This window comes from Cololabis saira, chromosome 10 (assembly GCF_033807715.1).
Source record: "Cololabis saira isolate AMF1-May2022 chromosome 10, fColSai1.1, whole genome shotgun sequence".
Classification (NCBI taxonomy): domain Eukaryota; kingdom Metazoa; phylum Chordata; class Actinopteri; order Beloniformes; family Belonidae; genus Cololabis; species Cololabis saira.
In genome coordinates this window covers 22,604,929-22,628,043 of record NC_084596.1, presented here as the reverse complement: position 1 = coordinate 22,628,043, position 23,115 = coordinate 22,604,929, and the positions used below count along the sequence as shown (strand labels likewise).

General features: G+C 37.9%; 2 protein-coding genes across 2 annotated transcripts; both read right to left on the bottom strand.

Moving 5' to 3' along the window:
* Positions 1–1,442: 1,442 nt before the first annotated feature.
* Positions 1,443–12,433, bottom strand: sirt6 (sirtuin 6). Its single transcript, XM_061732078.1, has 8 exons — positions 12,275–12,433; positions 11,713–11,840; positions 7,690–7,872; positions 5,770–5,829; positions 5,159–5,254; positions 4,973–5,053; positions 3,712–3,835; positions 1,443–2,556 (listed from the first exon to the last, which is right to left on the bottom strand). Exons 1-8 carry the CDS (start codon positions 12,338–12,340, stop codon positions 2,245–2,247), a joined length of 1,050 nt encoding a protein of 349 aa, XP_061588062.1. The 5' UTR covers positions 12,341–12,433; the 3' UTR covers positions 1,443–2,244.
* A 3,563-nt stretch (positions 12,434–15,996) lies between these two features.
* On the bottom strand, positions 15,997–22,548 carry cdc34b (cell division cycle 34 homolog (S. cerevisiae) b). The gene is made up of 5 exons (XM_061732077.1): positions 21,887–22,548; positions 20,134–20,220; positions 19,928–20,025; positions 18,044–18,178; positions 15,997–17,809 (listed from the first exon to the last, which is right to left on the bottom strand). The coding sequence occupies exons 1-5, from the start codon at positions 22,070–22,072 to the stop codon at positions 17,599–17,601; spliced, it is 717 nt and encodes a 238-aa protein (XP_061588061.1). The 5' UTR covers positions 22,073–22,548; the 3' UTR covers positions 15,997–17,598.
* Positions 22,549–23,115: the final 567 nt, after the last annotated feature.

The window sequence follows — 23,115 nt, the reverse complement described above, 5'->3', positions numbered from 1 at the left end:
AAAGTACAAAAGTTAAGATGAAAACATAGTACAATGACAATAAAATGTTACATCTGCACAATAGTGATGATAAAAGTAATTAAAACGCTGATGAGCAGACACTCAGAAGTGTGATGAAGGAACTAATGTGTTAACTGTATGGGTGCTTTAGTGTTTTGTGTGGTGGAAACATGTTCCATGATCTTCGATGAGTGTGTTTATTACTAGCTACTGATCTGATCGATGCTCACCCCATCAGATCACCTCAGGGATAGAAGTCTACAACATCCTATCAGGAGAAGGTCAATCTTCTTTTCAGTTGTTAAAAAAGATTTGGGAGAAGGAATTAGGCAGAACCTTAGAAAAAAATGCCTGGTTAAATATCTGTGAAAGAGTACATTTTCTATTTAAAAGTAATAAAATTAAGCAAGCTCATTTTAAATTCATCCACAAATTCTACGTAACTCCAATAAAAAAGCATAAAATATCAAAGGATATTTGGTCAAAGTGTCCTAGATGTAAAAAGATGGAGGGGACATTCATGCATATGTTCTGGGAATGCAACCGTTTACAAAGTTATTGGAATTCAATTCATTCCCTTACACAATTAGTCTTGGACAAAAAAATTGATTTAAGCAGTAGTTTATATTTATTAAATGACACATATAATTTACAAGTAGATAACAAAAAATGTCAGATATTAATTTTGATCACTTACTTTGCAAAGAAATGTATACTTTTGTTTTGGAAGAACAATTCCCCTCCATTTTATAAGACTTTCGTAGATCAACTCACAGCATTTCTACCCTTAGAAAAACTAACCTTGGAAAAATATAATCGTGGCCATCTTTTACCAAGAATTTTGGTTCCCATTATACTCTGGTTCAGAGAACTTCATTGTCCACTGAATGCTGTTTTATTGCTGTCATTTACTTTATGTATCTGTAGGTATTTGAGTTTTGATGCCCCTATTGTTATTTGTTATTTTCCATATTTTTATTCACTCTTATTTTATTTTTTTCTCTTTTCTTTCCACTTTATTTATTTTATTTATTTATTTATTTTTTGTGTATGTTTTTTCAGGTGTAAACCCACTGTGAAACTGGACCGGCCTGTCCTGAGAGACTGAAACCTACACAGGACACCGAACAATACATTTCCTGTTCCTGCAGTATTCCTGTACTTCATATAGAGCATGTTTATATAAACACCTGAGTTCAATGCTAAAGATTTATTTTCTTATTAAGAAAAAAAAAAGTTGACGGTAAAGTGAGGGAACGGATTGATTTGGGCCGTACAGCAGCGGCGTCACCTGCTTTCCTCCAACTCACAGATTAGTGCAGTGACTCATATCGGATATTTAAAGCTCCAATAATGTTTAGACGTTTGCTTCAGAGAACACAAGCAGCAAGAAGGCTTTCTCCATTTCCTCCAACTCCCCAGATGGTACAAAATACAGTACATTCAGGTTTTATGAACTTAGTGTGTTTATTGTACAGCAACAAAAATGTAATGTAAAAAAATATCAATAACCAAAAAGAAGATGAACTGACATTTCTGTGAGAGTACAGTGGTTTACATAAAATCCTGTTCCTACTAAAGATCACGTGTGATTGACATTCATTTATGGTCCAAAACTCAACTATAACCTAAATCCCCCACCAGCAGCAGCACGCTGCTGTACGCAGGTTAGTCGGTCAGAGAGACAGAAGCTCACTTATACTCATATTCCTTTTCATAAAGTATCAAAAGAAAGAACAGATCTGCAGGGACAAGATCTGGAGCACATGGCTATAAATATTAATAAGGTGCAGTAAACTTTTACACACCTGATTTAAAACTTGCCCCAGGTCTTTGTTGTCCTCTTGCTCATCCAGTGGAGAAAAACTTAAAATAAAAAAGTACAGCTGAGTGGATTAATGCACAAAATTCTCTCTGGCCCTGGGAGGTGGACAGTTACATCACAGCTCGTGCTTTTATCAATGTTCCTATTTGGTAAATGAACATTACCATCGAAGCATCCGATGTGTGAGGCTATAGCGAGTCCATCTCACGTCGCTGCTCGCCATGGCGACGAGGGAAGTTTTCAGAGTTCTCAGATCATTAAAACCAGCCAAGTATAAAAGAAGTCTTTGATTCAGATGGTGTAAGATTAGAGACATCTTCTGATCTTCATGGAAACTGATCCAGCTGACCACCTTCCTCTGCATGTTTTATTTATGGGTGCAATTATGTTGTGGACCTCATGAAACAAAGGGCGTGAGGTTATTCATCTTTATTTGCCTCTGCTGTGAAGTCTGCCCTCTCCCTTTTTACTGAAACAGTGTCCTCTTTGGTGCGCTCGTCTTCTGTTATCCATCCTGCTTCTCTTTTTCTCTCCTCCTTAATTTCCTCCTTTTTCACCTTTTCTTCTGTGGAAATGCTGCGAGGATTGATGTTGTTGGCAGATTCAGATGATGTGGCGCTCTCACACACAACTGGTCCCTCCCATTTTGGGATGTCTACACCCAACAGCTCCATCAGCTGTTTCATGAGCTCGTCCACGTAACCATTGATTCGCAGGTGGGCGTGCTTGTCCTGCAACAGAAAATTACATCAGTGAAACACAACATAAAGCTCTAGTAAGTTTTAAAAAAATAGTTTCTTCGTATTAAAACAGGTTTCAAAACCATTGTGATGATACTTTGATCTATTTCACAGGTAGTTTATGGAGCTACATTTATTCTTTTCTCTGATTTTCTACTCATGTCAGAGAACCCCAGCGTTGCAGCTGATTGCAATGAACAGCTTAATTACTCCTCAAATGATGGCTTCAATCACAATGATGGCCTAATCAGGTGTTTTCTATTAGCAATTAAAAAGTCTGCAAAGCAACAAGAGTCTGAGTAAACAGGTAGAAGACTTCAAAGATTTTTTTTATAAAAAGCTTGGCAAAACTGAATGAGTTCATTTGATATTACACATCATCAGAAATAGCAAACCTGTGTTTGACATTGTAATGGTTTTAAAACAATAAAGGTTCAGGGATGTGATTTTACAGGTAAATTCGTATGTTTTTCTTCTGCTTACTGTTGTGTTCTTGTGGCAACACTAAACATGTCACTGATTAATTAATCAACGATAAATAAATATATTATTATGCTTTTATGTGTTTTCTGACTTATCCACTGTGTTTATGGCACTAAGTCGCACCTCAACAACAATGAAACTCGCTACGAAACTACAGAGGACGTTGTGGCGAAGGAATGAAGAGACTCAAAAAAGTAATGACAGAGAAAAAAGAGGAAACGGACAAATAAGAGACTAAACAAGACTACCGGTAATCCTGGACAGCAATGTGGAATCAGCTTCACCTCAGTCTACAGAAAGACCCAAAGAGCTAAGAAATTACCACACTTCCTCTGGGCTGCTTTCATTTGTTTAAAAACAACCATGACTAATTATCAACTCCTAGTAAGCCAAGTTTGGACTTGTGTACTTGATATTTCATTCTTTGCAAATACGTCTTGCAAATACGGAAATGTGCTTCAGAGGAAGTACTTGAACTTTCTGCTTCAACTGTGTTATAAAGTTTGGTGAAAACAAAAGTAGAAAAATGTAGACTATCTTGATAATTTAACCACAAATTGTTCTTGCCTGAAAACATCTTAAAACAACATTCTGACCCACAACAACAAAGATCTAACCTTCTCTTTTACTCCTTTCTCGTGGTGGTGTGTGAATGGCACTCACGTGTTTTGTCGGCTGCAGGTTGACCACCACCACCTTCCCTCCTTTGCGCTTTGTGAGGAGTGGAAGGTCGCCGCTGGGTTTGATCTGCAGGGACGTGCCCAGGGTCAGTGCCAGGTCTGCTCGTCTGCACGCCAAGCAAAGAGAATCAAATCTTGCATGGGTAAAAAGTGTCATGTCTTACACTCTTTCCTGCAATTCCTCAAGGGTAATTCATACATGTAGGTGTGCATGAAAGGGACTGTAAAATACAGCAGTATTTGGGTCTGAGGAGGATTTAAAATTAAGTCAAGTCTCATTGCATCACTAAAAACTGTACATAGAACCAAAAGAAAAAAATCTCCAAATACATTTCTGACTTATGACACAAAGAGAGAACTTAACATTTATCAGAGTTACAGGCCGACAACTTGGTGAGCATTTTTTTTCTCTCTACTGGGTCTTAGAGGGATTGCAGCATAACTTTAAAACGTATGCGGGTTGTTACAGAAGCCGTGCAACTGTAGGGACATTTTAAAAATGTTTTCAATCACTGATTATATAGTAAACTCTACAGGTTCATCTCACAGCAAACCCATCAGTCCAACACTGGCTGAAGACGAGGCTAAAATACCTAAAATAGTAGGAGCAAATGCAATGCATCTCTAGTTCTGCAGGGCCCACACAGCGTAGGGAATAAGACAACCCTAAGAATTTTAATTAAAGTATACGCAATCTGATAAGCAGTTTTCCCATAACTTCCACTTGAACACCTTTCAAAGATATGCCTTTATTGTTCAGTTTTACACTGCTACAGGCGAAGAAAAGGAAAAACAAAGATTTCAGCAGTTGTTGCTCAAAGGTCCTTTCTTCAATTTTAACGGTAATTCTACATCCACTGTGTGTCCGCACATCAAAGTGACACACATACAATCACTTCATCTAGCTTCTTTACTGAGAAAAGCTTTTGTAGCTTTCAGAATTAAAGGGAGTCTTGGTTGAAAGAAAACATTAAAGCAGACAGTTATGAAAGCATAAACGTTAAACAGGCTTTCAAATGAACACTTCTTTGGATGCGAGCGCACTGGCACCAAAGCCACAGAGAGCACAGACAAATAAATCCAGCACTTCGTTTCACATTCTTCACTCCATGGCTCTGGTTTGAACTACTGCTTGTGTCTTTCAACATGAGATGAAATAAAATTCACACAATAAAGTGAAGGAACTGTATGTTACAGAATTATAAAAGCAGCTTATCAAACCAACAGCAGCACATTTGTCTCACCTGCTTGCATCTTCTGCTCTGTTCAGGTCTCTGTCAGGAAGAGCATCCTCCCAGTCCAGTATTGTGCTGATCAGTTTCCCTCTTTTGCAAACAAACACACAGACAAAAACCTATCATAATATACCTTTTTTTTTTTCTTTTTTTTTTTTTTAAGTTTCCAGATGTACAAGGCCATGAGTTTTCTACCTGCAGGCTCTCAGTCCTCTGGATCGCACCACATCGCAGTAACGGCCCGTCGGCTTCAGCCCCATTACACCGATCACCTTCTCTCTGACAAACTGTCTGCAAGAACCACAAATCCTGCAATTTATAATTAGTTCATGCTCTGTTTAAAATGTGTTCTTCAGTATCTCCCTCCGCTTTAAAAGTACTGGCTGAGGCCGCTCGAGCCACACAGTGGAAAACTTGGAAACAGTTTGAAATAACTTATGCCTGTTAATCTTTCATAAAAGAGGGCACAATGTTTTGCAGGGGATTATAAACAAAAAAATAAGCTACTTTTGTTTTAATTATGAAGGCCCTTTGTGTTCACAGAAAGCATCACTTTGAATACTAGTTCTCTGCTCTATAGGTTTTGTTTGTAACATGATTTTCAGCTGCTGCAGCCTCTGTGCTGCTACTGTGTGCACTTATAGCTTTCTTATCATTAAAAAACTGCATTTTTTTCCTCCAATGACCTCTCATTGATAAGATGTTTTCAGTTCCAGTGTTTAGCATACAGAAACATCTTCCGCAGCTTGTTAAGATTAAAATTATTAGTTTCACTAAAGAGTTACTGCGAGTGTGCATGCACATACCTTCCACATTTCTCACATTCCTCCACAAACATGTTACCATGAAGTTCTGACAAATTATCCCTAAATGCACAAGAGGGAGACAAGTTAACAAAAGAAAGAAAAAAAAGTGATGCATAAAAAAAGACATTAATCAAAGCAATGTTTCCAAGGTAAAACATTCCACTTTTTTTGCCACTCACGCGCTAATAAATACGGAGCACTCAGAGACTCGCCTGACACCTCCGTAGTATACTTCCAACCAGCTTTATTTTTTGTATAAGCCCATCTCTTGCTTGTATGTTTTTCCTCTGAGAACAACTGGTTCCCCATCTGTCCTCATTTCTGTAAACCTAAATAATTGTGGAGGAAGAGCTAAGAAATGGCTTGTGTGTACAGATGTACAAAAAGAAAAAAAGAATGACTCAGTCTTAAATCTTAATCCAAAATAGCTAATCTATATAAAGCAGAAACCTGGCATTGAAAATAGTCACATCCCAACATAAAGCTAGAATACATAAAACAATATTTTTAGCTCTGGTTTTGAGACGGGCATCAATGAAAGACCAGGAACTGGCTGTAAAATGACTGATTCAAACTATGAAAACCTGACCTAACAAGCTTTGCTCATGACTGTGGGAACATTATAAACAATGAAGCCCAAGAAATTCAAGATGAAGACCATATCTTGGTAGCTGATCACGATGATGATGCCACTTGACAGGAACAAAGGAATTTGAGAAGATAAAACTGGTGTGGCCGCATCAGAAAAAATGAACTGCAGAAAAACACAAAATCCTTCACTGATGGTTTGATCATGCATCTTTGTCTTCAGAGGCTTCTGACCAGGTCAGGTAATGAACAAAAGACTGTGGCATAATTCTCCTGAGAACTGTTAATGCATGTAAAACATGTCAAAGATTTAACATAACCAAAATAAAGCTGGCACTCCAGTGAAAATTTTGCTGCATGAAATTCAACCAGGTGTAAAATATCTCCACTTCATCGATGGGTTCACACAACTTAGCACAGGACACATCCTGAACACAAAGAAGACATCTGAAAGAGTGAAACACTTCATCCGATTACTGGATAAGTGCTTGTGAAGTTCAATCATTGTCGAGGTGTGGGATTTGGAAGAATACTTCAACAGGATAAAATGGACTTACAGAATGACACATGACTGGTAGCACAATTAAAGCAGAACAAAGGCATAACCAATGTTCATCTTTCATCGATTGGGGCTTGGACAGAATCACAAACTGTCCTCTGTATTGTCTTCCTCCACAGTAAATGAACAAGGAAAACACATTTCTGCTTTGCATGCATCAGGAAATGCTGTTACACAAGCTGAATGTTCAGAACAAATACAGAGTCCTGTGTAAACAAACCTGCCATTCAGATGAAAAAATAAGACAAAAGGACAAAGTTTACAACAGAACATGGCTGCCTTGAGAAGGAACAATGGGGAGTTGTTACGAGAGCGCAAGGGTATGAGACAGAAATGAAAGAACACCCAATATAAGACATGCAATACAGCAGATGAGGGTCAACAAATTAAAATGGTTTATCCAGGAAATTACACAAAGTTGTGTTGATGCAGGACACTGAGACCATGCAGGCAGCGACTGCTGGGATGCACGGGAAGCAGCACAAGATACAAATGACAACTAAGGGGCACAGAAAAGTATAAAGATGACAGCATATGTTTAACGATTGATGGCCTAAAGCTAATAACTGAGATCTATAATTTGTCCAAGGCAAACAGAAGATGTAAATAGCTGGAGAGAGAATAAGTGACAAAGGTATATCTTCATAAAACAGATGTGCACCCTGAAGGAATCCCTCACCAGATCAAAGCTGCAAATGTTAAGTCAAGTCATTAGATCTCACTGAGTTACACTTTTGCGATTCGTGATATGGCTATAAGCAGGGTGAGGTTACCTGGGAAAGCCTGATCGAACGTGCAGCCCATCCACATTCTGGCTGACGAGATACTTGAGGTACCCAGCTCTCTGCAGTCCCAGAAGGGCCATGTGAGTTAAACTGGGACGAGCATCTTCAAAGGTGGTATCAAAGTGAGGTGACTCACCCCTTTCTTCTAATGTCCACACACCCTTAGGACCCCTGAGAAAGAAACCAGAGAGTGGGTATTAGGATCAAAGAGCTGTCATATGAAGGAACGTAAGTCTGCACCAAGTGCTGGTCTTGTATTTAATGGTTGAGTATTAACAGTCTAAATCAATTGGAATTGTGTCAAATGGTTCTAGTCCAGGGGTCGGCAACCCAAAATGTTGAAAGAGCCATATTGGACCAAAAACACAAAAAACAAATATGTCTGGAGCTGCAAAAAATTTAAAGTCTTGTATAAGCCTTAGAATGAAGGCAAATGGCGAAAGGCGAAATGTCGAGGAAATAGTCAAAATTTTGAGAAAAAAGTCAAAATGTCGAGAAAAAAGTGGAAATGTCGAGAAAAAAGTGGAAATGCCGAGATTAATGTTGAAATACAATCTCGAGAAAAAAGTCGAAATGTTGAGAAAAAAGTCGAAATGTCGAGAAAAAAGTCAAAATTTCGAGAAAAAAGTCGAAATGTCGAGATTAATGTTGAAGTACAATCTCGAGAAAAAAGTCGAAATTTTGAGAAAAAAGTCGAAATGTCGAGAAAAAAGTCAAAATTTCGAGAAAAAAGTCGAAATGTCGAGATTAATGGTGAAGTACAATTTTGAGAAAAAAGTCGAAATGTTGAGAACAAAGTCGAAATGTCGAGATTAAAAAGGAAAGGAAAAAGGAACAAAAAGAGAAAAAAAGAAAAAAAAGAAAAAAAAAAAACATTTTTGAAACATCTCCAGGGAGCCACTAGGCGCTAAAGAGCCGCATCCGGCTCTAGAGCCGCGGGTTGCCGACCCCTGTTCTAGTCCAAACACGCTGTAAGTAAACAATATAAATACAAACAAAACATGAAATGTTGAGAGAAAATAGAAAAAAAAATACATTAAACCTACAAAGGAAGAAAAAAATACAAAAAATAAATAAATATTTTCTAAAAATGCAGGTTTTGACCATGACATGTAGTAAACATTGAGCTAGAAAGTCTTCTGCTTTTGTTTATCGGGCCAGTTTGGGGTTTTTCACTGGACTGATCAACCCAGCAGCGCTGCCAGTGTTGGAGTTTGTTTTTTGTTGTTGGTTTTTTTTTTTTAACATCCTGACAGTTATCAAGTTACTTTGAGAGCAAACTTATCTCCATGCAGACGAGGGAATTAATATTGCAAATCCTCAAATGCGCCGCACCAGACTCATCTCTCGGCTTCACTCTGAACTTCAATAGCTGCGTCTTTCTGCTGCAGCCACTTACCGCCTGCTCAGCAAAGACCAGTTCAAAGGCTCATCAGCACCAAGGCATACTGATTCCCGTAACAGAGAGCATACTGAATGTCATGTATCACCACAAGAGAGAAGCTGCAGGGCATGAAAACCACAAAGGATATATATAACTGCTATATCGACAGTATATACCCTGGGGAAGTCAATAATGTTAACCTGAGAAGCTAAACTTCTTCTCATTTAGAGCATCGTGTGTGTGAACATGTATAGCACGGGATGTATTTACCATTAGTGGGAATATTATGTATATATTAAGTTTGGTTTTAATTATGTAGTGTTAAGATGACTCCAGCTGACTGATAGGCAGAGCAATCAAATATTCATCTGATTCCAGATGTCCTAGTCTAGTGCCTCTATCCGTGTGAACATATGACTTGACAGTCCAACATCTGTCACTTTCAGCGGAGTAACCTCAAATACTCATCTAGTAATAAGAAGTGACCACGAGAAAATAAAGATCTGCACTTAATTTCATCTTGTCCTCCTTGCATGTAATAAGCAAACACCACCCTCCTCTGCTTAAACATGGGTATTACAGGAAATAAAGGAAAAACAGATCACAGGATTCTCATGGTATCTATGTGAAAAATGAAAGATGACAATCAGTCCCGCTACAATGACCGTTGAGCTTCCAGGAAACACGGCTTCTCTTCCAGCCATTATACCATAAATTCATCTGAGATCATTCAGCAGCAATGTGACAATAATACTAATGTACTAAAGAATGACTCATTTTAACAACTCTTTAACTCAGTTCAAGTCTTTGAACATCGTAAACTCAGGTCATACGTTTTCAAACTTTTGCTCAAATATACTGCGATTCCTCTGGGTGGACATTATTTATTCAATGTACGGAAACAGGCTGGACCTGAACTTCAGGTAAAGTTAGCTCTCTTTCAAAGTTTTGAAAAACAAACATAACACTATCGATCTCTTAACTGTTGAACCATCTAATATTCCCTCCTTTTTTTGCCCTGTACTACAAACCACCTCACTTTATTGATGGTTCAAATCAATGATCATGGAATATGAGTCAGAAAACTGACGCAGTGCTGTCCTGAAGGCAGTCAGATGATGACTTTCACAAGTAAGAACAGGACCGAAAAAAAAGGTATTTCCAATATTTAGACTCTGTTATCAATATTCATTTTTTTTTAAACACCGTCAAAATGTCTACGATTGCCCAAAGTGCTGATATGGAGTCTGCGTCTCTGTCCTCTGAGGATTTTCACTCCATCTGTTTATTCTTGCGGCTGCTGCTATGATAGATATTTCTCTCCACTTGATGTGTCAGAAACAATTCAGCTTGTCAACATAATGGATAACACTGAACAGCTTCTAGTCTACAACACAGTGATTAAACCACAGCGTGTTTTCAGCTGGAGGCTTCTATGGCTGCGCTGCGTTAGGGATGGGTAGATCACTCCTGCTCACTGCAAGTAATGAATGACTCATGATAATGACTTAATGACTTTTTGTTCATTGAACCTGCCAGAATGTTCTTATTTCCTATGTACGTCACTATAATGGCTTCAAGTAGTATTTCTTTTCCTGGAGATGCTTTGCTAGACCTTCACTGCAGCCACCTTCAGTTGCTGATTATTGGTAAATCTCTCTACTTTTGGTTCTGTCTTCAATAACTGAAAATTATGTTCTGTTAGTTAGAAATCAAGTGGCTATTGAGCAATATCAAAATTTGAATGCCTTTAAACTCGTATTGCTTTTCGGATACACATGGCATTTGGATCAAAATGTAATGTAATCGTGTTTTGGACAGCATCTTCACAATAACTTCCTGCGCTTAAATGACTTCAGTGGTTTGTATCTTGTTGCAAAGCCTCTGTATTTAAATGTATATGTATTAAATGTATTAGATTGTAGATTTTAACAACCACATGCCTACCTTATCATGAGTACCACTGGCTCTAAAATGATTCTGTATTAACCCTACACGTATTCAGCGGTCTTCCTGAACTTGTTGAGCTCATAGGTGGCTTCTTTATTTTAGGGGATAAATCATGCTGTTCATATGGCCACAATTTAGGATTTTGCTACCTCTATTATAAATTTATGTAGAGTTTTCAAACCAATGACTGCTTGTTTTACTTCAACAGAGATCTCCTTGAACTTTATACTGATAGCTCTAGTCAAAAGGTTGCAAAACTCCAACTCAAATGCAGATATCATCTCCAACTCCAGACATTTGATCAGCTATGAGAAAATAAAACAAACCTGGCAAATTCACTTCTTTCAGACCTTGAAAAAAGAAATAATTTTCTTAAAATGGCTGTGATTACTAGAAGGCAAATGTCATATTTTTGTGAATTCTCCTTCAAACTCACAATGATGGTTCATAAAGTCAAAATAAATAAAAAAAACTATAATTGTTCGTAGTACTTCTAAACCTGGCTGCAAATATGTCAATATCTACAGTATGTAACCTGTTACGGCTTTTCCTCCTTGTAGCGGTTGCCGTAGATCATTGTGTCTGCATATCAATGTATCCTCCATTATACGCCAGAAAGCTTTCTGACACAACTCTCTTCATTTATTTTCATCTTATTAATTTGGGTTGTGTCTTACCTGAAGTCAGGGATTCCACATGAAGTGCTTATTCCAGCTCCAGTGTGGACAACCAAACACTGAGATGTTTTAACCAACTCAGCGAGCGTCTCCACTTTTGCTTTCAGCTCCTCAGGACCATCAAACTTCTGCAGAAAACACAATACACTCAATAACTGACAAGCCAATACTAACAGTTACAACTGGTTTGACTCAGCACCTAAATGCACGATTTTTACTTTTATTTCCCCCCCCACAAATTAACTGAAATGTTTATATTGATATATTTCACCAACAGGATAAAAGTCCACCAACAGCACGAGAGGAAACACTGAAGATTAAAGATTACAAGTAGATTTTGTTTGCAAGCTTTTGCGTGCCCCAGTATTAAGTGATTATAAACACTCTTAGACTTCTTCTTATAAGCTCTAATGTATTCCCTCACAGAAAGTGTTAAATACCGCCTTGAAAATGCAAAGAAAGGTAATAATTTCACGGTAGCTCCAGCATACAAGGACCCGCTGCTAAGATGCTAAACTACCAGTTTAAGAAGCTCTTTAAGCTCATGGCAGCTATTATTTACCTCAGGAAGTCCACAAACACCTTTGTCAGTGTATGGTGATAGCCCAGCAGCGTAATTCACAGACATGACTGTCGTGTGTGTTTTATTAATTCAACTAAAATATAATCTTTTATCAACAGAAACAGCTTCTTTCTGCACTTCTGAGCTGCTTCGTGTGAATGACGACATCACTGAGCGACACGTGCTGCATTCAGGACGGTGGGAAACTACACACTCGTTAGTCAAAACTAGATTTTAACGAAGAGTAATGTGAACACATAATGTACATGTTATGCTACGTTTTTCATGTAACCGTTATACGTTTATACCAATAAAAAAGTTTTTAATGACAAAGCTCGTTTCTTTTGTATAAGTAGGGTACGCCTTATCTGTCTTCCATCCTCCTGATTGTTAGATTTTTTGAAAATAGTATTAATGCAACGCATGTTGGTCAGAACCTTGCCCAAATGTGCCTTCAGTGTCACAGAATCTTTTCATGTCACTTGAAAATAAACAAATAAAGAAAAGCCCTTGCAAGTGCATATGTGCCAAACACTGACCCAGGGTGTCTGCAGGACCATGTTCAAGGCCTGAGGCGCTTGGAGTCTAGGAGAGCAGCGGTTCACAACATAGAAAATGAAAAAGAGAGAAGGAAAAAGTGAAGCATAAATAATATGGACCTGTGGAAGAAAATGAGTTGAAAGGTTTTTCTTCAGTAAAAGTAGTAGGCTGGCTACTACTTGGCATGGATTGGCTGCCACGTTTCTGTCAGCCTGCCCCAGGGCAGCTGTGGCTATGTTACCATGTAGTTTACCATCACTAACTATGCATGAGGAGTGAATAAATAATATATGACCATTGAAAAGTGACCTTGGGTTCCTGAAATATAGGTACTATATAAATGCAAGTTATTACTATTATTATTAAAAGAAATAGCTCCCTCGACCTAAATGTATCAAAAACCAAAGAAATTATCATAGATTTCAGGAAATCTAGTGTCGACTCCAAACCGAGCACTATTCACAATGAAGAGGTACAAATAGTACAAACATACAAATACTTGGGCACTGTGTTTGACTCGCAATGAAAATGAAATTCAATGAAAACACTGACGGCATTGTAAAGCGAGCAAACCAAAGGATCTATCTGCTGAGGAAACTCAACTCTTTTGGTATCAGCAGAAATATCTTGTGTACCTTTTATCAAACTTTTATTGAGAGTCTTTTAATATTTTCTTTTATATGTTGGTTTGGTGGTCTATCTATGAAAGACAAGAAGTGTCTGAATGACATGATCAGAGTTTGCTCTAAAATTACTGGAGTCCAGCTTAAAGACCTCTGCTCTCTCTGGAAAGCACGGGTGGTGCAGAAAGCAGACAGGATACTATCCCCCCCTGATCATGCTCTGGCCAGTCTCTTTGTAATTATGCCCTCAGGTCGGCGGGATTATGTGCCGGTGGCGGTGCGGAAAACAAACCGCTATGCAAATTCTTTTATTCCATCTGCCATAAGGCTGCTAAATGCACAATGAATCTTGGAGTTATCTTGCCATGAACTACTGTAAACTGTGAACCATGAAGTATTTGCATCCTGCTCTGCTGTGCTATCACTGGTTGTGGTTGTTGTTGCTGATGTGATCGTGGATATTGGCTGTTTGGTGTATTGTGTTTTGTTGCTATGGACAGGCCGACTGTAGAAATGAATTGTCCTTTGGGACTAACGTAATAAAGTATTCTGAATCTGAATTATTATTATTATTATTATTACTATTACCCTAATAGATTAGACCCACATGTATAAAGATGTTCCTGCAAAGCAAATTTAAATTTGCTGGGTGTAATTCTAGGCTACAATAATACCACACTGAAAATAGTTATTTACAAGTTCAGCAGCTTAGACGTTTAAGTATAAACAGAAAAACTGTTCAACAAGGGAACAAACCCACAAAGGAAAATATCCCTATGACATGTTACAGTAAAACATACTGTATATTAAATCATTAGCAATATTCATGCATTGATTTAAACTTTGTGCCTCAAGCCCCACAATACGGTTTGACAAAAATCGGTACACACCTGTATCATGTCGCAACTTAAAGAAAAGTCTCTTGGCGCCATGGCCAAAACCGAACAGGAAGTCGGCCATTTTGAACAGTTTGAATTAATCGTGTCATTTTGGCGAGATTTATGCCATTCCTTCGGCAGTTAATACGGCCCGAACCGTATCGTGCACCCAGGTGTGTTATACATCAAAATGTGCATCTCCATCCTGCGATGACGCGCATTGCTTTTCTCTTTCAAAAGCGTTACCGTGGCGATGCTAGACGCCAAAAAGCGCGCCCCCCCTTCATCTGATTGGTCCATATTTGATAGTTCCCCAAAAGTTACCAAATTTTGCACGCAAGCCAGGCCTGGCGATAAATTTGATATTTCATGGTTTGCATGAATGGGCGTGGCCTAATGGCTCAACAGCGCCCCCTAGAAAACCTTTCTCTGCCATAACTTTTGAACGGGCTGTGATAAAGACATGTGGGTGGTGTCATCGGACTCGGTATTGAGTACTTGACCTTCCTTGGCATGAATTAGCCCCGCCCCTTCTTCTGATTGGTCAATATTTGATAGTCCCTATTTTCTGGCATAACTTTTGAATGGTTTGACATAAAGACTCGTGGGTGGTGTCATCGGACTCGGTTTTGAGTCCTTGAACATAATTGGTGCAAATTAGCCCCGCCCCTTCTTCTGATTGGTCGAGGGCCCTTTCATCGCTGCTTGCAGCTTTAATTTGTATATTTATTGGTGGAAGTAAGATATTACACAGGTATGTATTTTCTCATACAGTAACCAATTCTTTTTTTTAACAAACTCTTCATTAGTGTCAGAATTAATTGAAAATACCCTTAGAGTTCAAAAAGACAAATTCACAACATTTGCTACTTATGGAAAAAATTAATTAAATACCTGAGGTTTTAAGATAGTTTTTCAATGGCAGATATAGTTTTAAAGGTTTTATCATTTCATCTAACTTCCTGGTTTTCACTGAATTTAAGTTACATTTTTGATGCAAAAAGCCCTGTGGAAATTGTATTTCCCATTAATAAGAATAACTTAATATACAGCATTTCCATGATTGCAAAGTCACATTTCTCCATACCAAACAACATATATTTGTCTGTGAAAGAGATTTTCACACTTTTTCTCTGAGAAACTTTAAAAAGAGAAGACTTAGTAAAGTTTCTTAACATCTTTTACAAAATGTACATTTAGAATCCAAATACCATGTGTAGTTCACAATTTTTTTTTCACTGCATTATATTATTAACTAACTTTAAATGATCTCCCCTACTGATGAGAAGATGACAGCGACCACGGCCATTTTTCCAAATGTAGTACTTCAAAAGATGTTTGACCAAAAAGAAACATGGGATGCTGAAAACACAGCATCTTTCAAGTGTTTCTGATTTTCTTCTTAAATACATTGTGGATGAAAGGAAAGTCTTATAAGCAGATGATCAATTGTGCTTTGAGATTTTTATTTGATCATTTTCATTAATATTATTATTTACAAGCAGCATGTTATTTTATTTACTTTGAAAATGATGAAGATCTTATGAAAGATCCCATACGCCAAGCCTCGTGTCTTGCTGTCAGGTAATGTTCAGAGTTTCATATTTAAGACACCTCCGTTTATTAAAATAAAAATTCCAAAATTTGATGCAATTACTTAAAGCACTTAAGACAGTACATATTTTTCTTTTAAATATTTTTATTTTTTCCATTTTAAATAAGTGGAAAAGAAACAAAAACAGATGTGAATAAAACATTGCGCTCATTCATACAGCTACATGTGCATATCAGCTGTGGTTTCTGCAGAAGCTGTAAACTGACACTGAAAACCACCTCAAGAGATCAGTTACTTTTTTCAATTTGTTTATCGTTTTGTGATTTTATCCTGAGAAATTCAATTTGACATTCCAATTAAACTAAACAAATATATATGCTTGAAAAATAAAAAACAGAAAGACGTAGGAAACCCATAAACTCTAAAAGTATCAAAACCCTTAAACTCCACACCACGAGAAAAAGGAAAAGTAATGAGAGAAAAAAAGAACAAAAAAAATACAGGTGCTCAATTTATTAAGTTTTTATCACTTTCAACGGTAAGGCTGGAATAAACTACATGAGGTTCTTTGCACATCCAACCTCACAACATTAATCACTTCCAAATAAACAGGGCAGGTATAATGTCTAATGCAGGAAAAATAATATATAATGAAGCTTTCAAGAGAGCGAAGATTAAACAAAGACAGGAATACAAGAACATTTGTAAAATGCTTTGGGCTTTCATTTACACACCACTACTGTAGGTCTTCAGTTCCATCGGGCCTCTCAGGGAGTGGTCCTGAGGACAATGCAACTCTGTAATAATCAGTTTTCCCCACCAACAGGTTATCATCTTACACTGGATTAAACTCAAAGTGACAGACAAACACATCAAACAGTAACCAGAAGAACCACAGCAAAAATCAGGTTCATGTTAGTAAAAATGTTCACGTGAAGAACTGACCCACTGACTCTGCCAGCTGCTCTTCGAGTCCCCCATAGTAACAAGTCTTTATCAACGTGGACAATAAAGTAGGTGGACTGTCCACCGGAACAAAACATTTAAAAAAAAGAAAAGAAAAGAAAAACCTTCTTGAGGATGTTTGGGCATGCACAAGAACTTTTCATTCATGTCTTGTCCTACTGAACGAGATGCTGTAAAAGCTAGAAATATTGGACATTTGTACTCTCTCAGCACAAATAAGACTGCCTGAAGTCTTTTTTGCATCAGTGAAACCAGCACCCATAGCCCAGTTACAATTAAGGAAATACAGATGTGCAACAGAGGGTGGGTTATTTGTCTTTGCACCAGTGCAAATGTCGTTGACGGCGATACTTACCCCACAAACTTACACTCAACATGGTTATGAACAACTTAGAGATTATATGAGCCTTGAAGCTATTCACTAACAGTAAGGTTGTGGGTGATGATGAGGATGATGATTGCAAAATGGGAAAAAATAAGTGACTTTTTTTGCTGGTGCAAATCTTACCAGGATTGGCCCTTCCACAGCAATCCACCGATTTCTGCCTCTGAAGCAAAATCAGAGGCTCAATGAGTTGAAAAACAAAACAATTAGACAAAAAAAAAGCTCTTTCATTGGATTTAGAGGAGGGACACTTCCAATCTTTCTTGGTTGTAAACCTAGAATACCTGGCGACCCAGGTGGGGAAGAGGCGGAGTGTACGTCAGCTAGTTTGGGCGTTTGGTTCAAAAAAAAAAAAAGAAAAAAAAAAGGGGGGGGGGTCATGACTCCTCATTGCCTGAATCGTCCTCGTCGTAGCAGCAGTCACCATCCCCGCCCTCCATGGTGTCGTCATCGTAATAATAATCGTAGAAGAGGTCGGAGCCTTCATCGGTGGCCGGGGCGCGTGTGCGGACGCAGTACTCGGCCAGCGTGGTCGGCACCTTCACCCCATCTCGCTCCGCCTCTGCTTTGGTGGCCACCACCTGTTTCCTGGGGGAGATCAAAAGCAGTATGTATTATGTTTACATGGATTTTGTTACTGTGGATCTTTGAGCTGCACAAACATTTGAAATTGCACTAGCAGACAGGGAAACCTCAAAATATCTTTAAAGAACATGCACATTGAAGACAAACTGTGACTGTAAACGGTTGGAAGTACTAAAGAAATAAACTGAATGATTTTATCCGTACAGTCTTGAGAGATGATGATATGTGATTATTTACCTGATGATCTCCACATATTCCCTGTCCTTGCCTTTGCTGTCCCTCCACTTGCGGTACATGACAGAGGCGTCGACGTTGGCAGGTGAAAAGGTGTTGGGCTCGTTCAGCAGTGAGATAACGCTCAGTAAAATGGTGCTGAAGCCAAAAACAAAGAACAGCAGAAAGTTAGTCCGACACCCACTGGACTGCTAAAGACGATGCAAATATTCTTTTCATTCATGACTGTTATTTTAGATGTTAGATAAAGCTGTTTTTGTGGCTGTTTAAGTGTAATCAAGTGTTTGAAACTGTGAAACATATTTAATGTCTGTTGAAAATGTCTTTTTAGATAAAAATTGAATAGAAAATGTGTTTTGTTTCTATCAACCACTCCGACATTTTATTTCTGATATCTCTACTCTGAATTCATAAAATGTAAACAAAAACTGAAGATGTGACTCCTGTGACACACGACTATAATCATAATTGGTCCTATTGAGACCTGGGCATCTGGACATCTGTTTCCACTTGTTTCAACCCACAGCTGGTGGTTGCGTGCCGTCTTGCAGAAACAACAAGCACTTTATTATGTTTTTTTTGTTGTTAATTTGTCACACATCAACAGTGAAATGAAATACGCACTTCACCAAGCATATTAAATGCTAATGGATAGAACAGTTGGATGTTTGCAATCAAGTTAGAAATAATTTTAAGTCTGACAGAAAATGAAAGAATTGAAGAACAAATTTTACATTTTGGAAGCATTAAAAGGAGTTTTTTGTAAACTCAAAGACCTGAGATATAATGAGGTATACTTTCATATATCATGTGGTTTATATAAGGGTGAAAGAGAACAAAGAGGTTAAATAAACTAAATTAGAAACGGGATGACTGCAGCTAGTAGTGTTGTGTTGTACTGGACTGTTTTTTTTTTTTTTTGTCAAGATAGAAAATATTCTGTCCCCGTGTTTTTAAGTGAAAAAAAGCCAAACCCCTTTAATTTCAAAAATGTCCATTATATCAACATAACTTTGTGCTCAAATGTATTATTATTAACAGCGTCCCTCTGTGACAGTAATAGTGTCCCTGTAAAGGGTGATGAGCTTATGAAGGATTCCTGATACAAGTAACCAATTTTACATTTTATAAATTTGATTTCAAGTTCCAGTTCTTTTTACTGTTTGCAAACTGCTGACTCAGAAAAAATTAAACAAATAATATAACTTTTTATTTTGCACTGTAAGAACCATTTAATTAAATGTTAATCCACTGATATCTCAGGCAAAGCCTAAAATGTCCCTCGTGTGATTAGATGAGTTGATTAATGTAGAAACAGATTTTTTTTTCTCCATAAACGAGTTTAAAAAATGTAAGAGGATTAGTTGTCTCTGCATAGCAACAGCACTCCGAACCTAGAATACAGCCACTGTTGCTCATGTTGATACGGGTGCCTGTGGTTTTTCCCTTAATAAATTGTTTTCTTTCCCTAAAGGTTTGATCCTTTTGGTCAAATAAAACTATGAACTCATCCTTCTGTTCCACAAACTGCCAACTCGTTACACACAAGAAAAAGTATAATATGCAGTACCCTATAATTTACAAATGTATCTATGTTTTGAGACCAGCACCTGGATGTGCACGACCTATTTCACCCTTTGTTCCTATAATTTACAAAGACAGAACTCATTTAATTTCTGACTGGTTGTTAAGATGGTTGAGTTGTGGTGAGCACCCAGTGATAGGTTTCTGTGAACTTGTGAAGACAGGATCACGGATGGGGAATGTCATGCGATAAGAGCCTGTGGTGGGTAAATTATTCAAGTGGTTGAGAGAAGACAAACGAGCTAGGTGACCACAGGGGAAAGAGACATGCGAGCACAGATAAAGATGGTGTTCGTTGCTGACCGGACGTTCTGTGTTGGGTTCCACCTCTCTGAGGGCAGCTCTCCACTCTGGGGGTCATCCACTGGAGGGTGCAATATAGAAATACACACATCTCCATTCTAAAAACACAGGAAACCAGTTCATTTCACCATCAAATGCGTTTGTTTTCAAGGATACACAGTGTTAACAGAGCATGGCATTGTGGCAGACAGGCGGGGATAGTGCACCTCATAGATGTTGGGATGCCACATTTTGGTGAGGAAACGGAAAGCAGGTGGGGAGTATGGGTAGTCCATAGGAAACTTGATACGAGCCTAGGAAACAAACAGTGGTGGACAGTAACGGAGTAAATTTACTTGAGTACTGTACTTAAGTACATATCCAGAGGATTTGTACTTTACTTGAGTATTAGATTTCTTTGGTACTTATTACTCTTACTTGAATACATTTCCAAGACAAATATTTTTACTTTTACTCGAGTAAATTTCTAGGAAGGCTGAAAAGTACTCGTTACTTTCAGGTCTGCTCTTTTTTCTTCTTCCCTAAAATCCTATTTTAGACACAAGCTGTTTTTGTCAAAGGAGGAGACCTATCACAGTGCACGCTCTCCACTGGGATGTACGTAAAGCGGAAATATGTCAAGCCTCCTCAAAACGATACCGCCAAAGTAGCCTGCGTTTGTCAAGACATAGCCGCAACAATGGCTACGCCTGCGTCAGGAGAAGAAAGACAATCCGCTGACTTGTCTGAGTCTGATAATGAGCCGGACTCATGATTCATGATTGTTAATAAACTCTGCATCATCTGCTGTCCTCTTATGATCCCATTCATTTGATTAGTTTTTGGTGTTTCTGGAGGTTTTATATAACATTGTGGTTCTAAAAGCAGCACATCAGTGCAGCTGGTTTCAAAGAGTAAATTCTCAGAAACAAGAGTTAAAAGATCCTTAAATTAATTTAGAAAAAATAGTCATTTACTGATGTGGAAAATAAGAAATTTACTCTTACTCTTACTCTTACTTAAAGTAAATTTAAAAGCATTTACTTTTGGATACTTAAGTACCTTTAAAAGCAAGTACTTTTCTACTCTTACTCGAGTAATATTTTGACTGAGCTACTTTTACTTGTAACAAAGTAACAAATTACATTTACTCACGTTACTGTGATTAAGTACGTTTTATGAGTAATTTGTAATTTTCTAAGTAGTTTTGGAAATATGTAATTTGTACTTTTACTCGAGTAGATTTTGACCCAAGTATTTTACTTCGCTACATTTGAACCCCCTCACGTTACTGAGTACAAAATTTATGGTGAAAATATTGTGGCCATTTTATTTTGGTTTATTGTGAATAGCAGGATCCTGCGGGCATTGGGCACTTTATTTTGTGTTTGAATACTTTGATTCTGGTTTTAGTGTTGTCGGTTGGACAATATGACTGAAAATAGTTTGCACTTTACAGTACAGGTTGTGACTGTCCTTTTTGTCCTGTTCTGCGGAAGTAAAAGGATGATGTTACTGAGCTCAGCTGAGCTTTTACAAGTGTGGATGTTTACTTTAATATGCCTCGAAGTTAATTAAAACAACTTGTGCTGGATTTGATTCGTGACTCATCCTTTTTTTGCATTAAATAACTGAAAGTAACTTTTACTCAAATTACATTTAAATCAAGTACTTTTGTACTTTTACTCGAGTACATTTTTAGATGAGTACTTTTACTTTTACTTTGAGTAGGATTTAAGCAAAGTAAAGATACTTTTACTCAATTACAATTTTTCAGTACTTTTTCCACCTCTGGTAACGGAGTAAATTTTGACCAGTAGTATTTGTACTCTTACTCAAGTACTGGGGTCGAGTACTCTGTCCACCTCTGGAAACAAAATATAGCCCAGCAGGTTTCCTTTCCCCCCTGTTTTGTTGAATTGTTTCCATTTACAACGTATCAATGTTTTTGATGGTTAACAAAACCTGCTCCATTCTTACCTTGAAATAGCCTCCTTCATAATGAGTGTTTGGTGGTCCGAAAATGGCGACTTCCCAGTTGTATAAATCAGCTTCGTCCACGAGAGTTATCTTGAAACCCTCGACGGGTTCCTCTTGAAGACTTTTCATTTCCAGCATCAGTGCTTTCTGAGAGCTGGCGACGTGAGAGGGGTCTCGCTGCGCCATTCTGGGCTGTCTGGTGTGAAAGGTGCGTGTAATCTGGACGTGTTTACACGGCCGAGGCGAGAGCAACAAAACACACAACCTCCTCACTGTTTCACACTCAACCAACCAAGGCCAAACAAACCTGCTCGTTATTTATCAATGTCAGCGCTCAGACATGACTGAACTGAGACAAAACATCGTGGTTGAGCAACAGCGGGTCCAGATTTACTTGATTTATCTCGCAACCCAGACGCGGACATTAAGCCGTAAATCTACTGCTAATGTACGAGAGCAGCTCAAGATGAGCTCGGCTAACTGAATACGACACCCAAATATAACGAAGAAAACTGCAATTTGTTGTCTGAAACTGTACCAATAAGTATGTATCTGACGATAGGTGTCAAATCTGAAGTTAGACCCGCATTCAGTACATACTGGTTAGAAGATTGTTGCTGAAAGGAGTCTCTCCTGTACAGTGGAAACAGGCTGGGATGCCCGGTGCATTGTGGGACTTGTAGTGCAAATGTTTTTGGCTGTCAGCGTTATTTTTATTCTTTAAAGGCATTGATACATAGCACTATGCTGGTTGGCAGACATTTATTCTATAAAGAGGATGTAATATCTTTTATTGAAGTTAATTGGTCGAGGTGTGATTAAAACATTTCTTGAAATACTTTTTGGGAGTAAGTTTACGGAACTACTTTTTGCCATTGCTTAACGCCGTGAAAACACGAATAAATTGCTGTTCTGATTTTTTTTATTTCATTTTTTACACTCAATTTATTTAAACGTGTCAACATTTCTTATTGGTTAAACATTAATTTAATATGATCGGTATAAAATAAAGTGTTTTAGTCGTTTGTAGTTTATTTTCTGGCTTTCTGATTGTGACGTCTATAGTTTGTGCGCTTGTTGCAGAAAGCCCCTTTAGGTGGCCAGTTTGCAGCCTGAGTAAATAACATTAAATGTAATTATTATGCGTTGTTGTTTGTTAAACTAGGCCAGTTAAAAGCCAGTAAATAGGCATTTACGCAACTGTAATATTTGTACTTACAGGAACATTT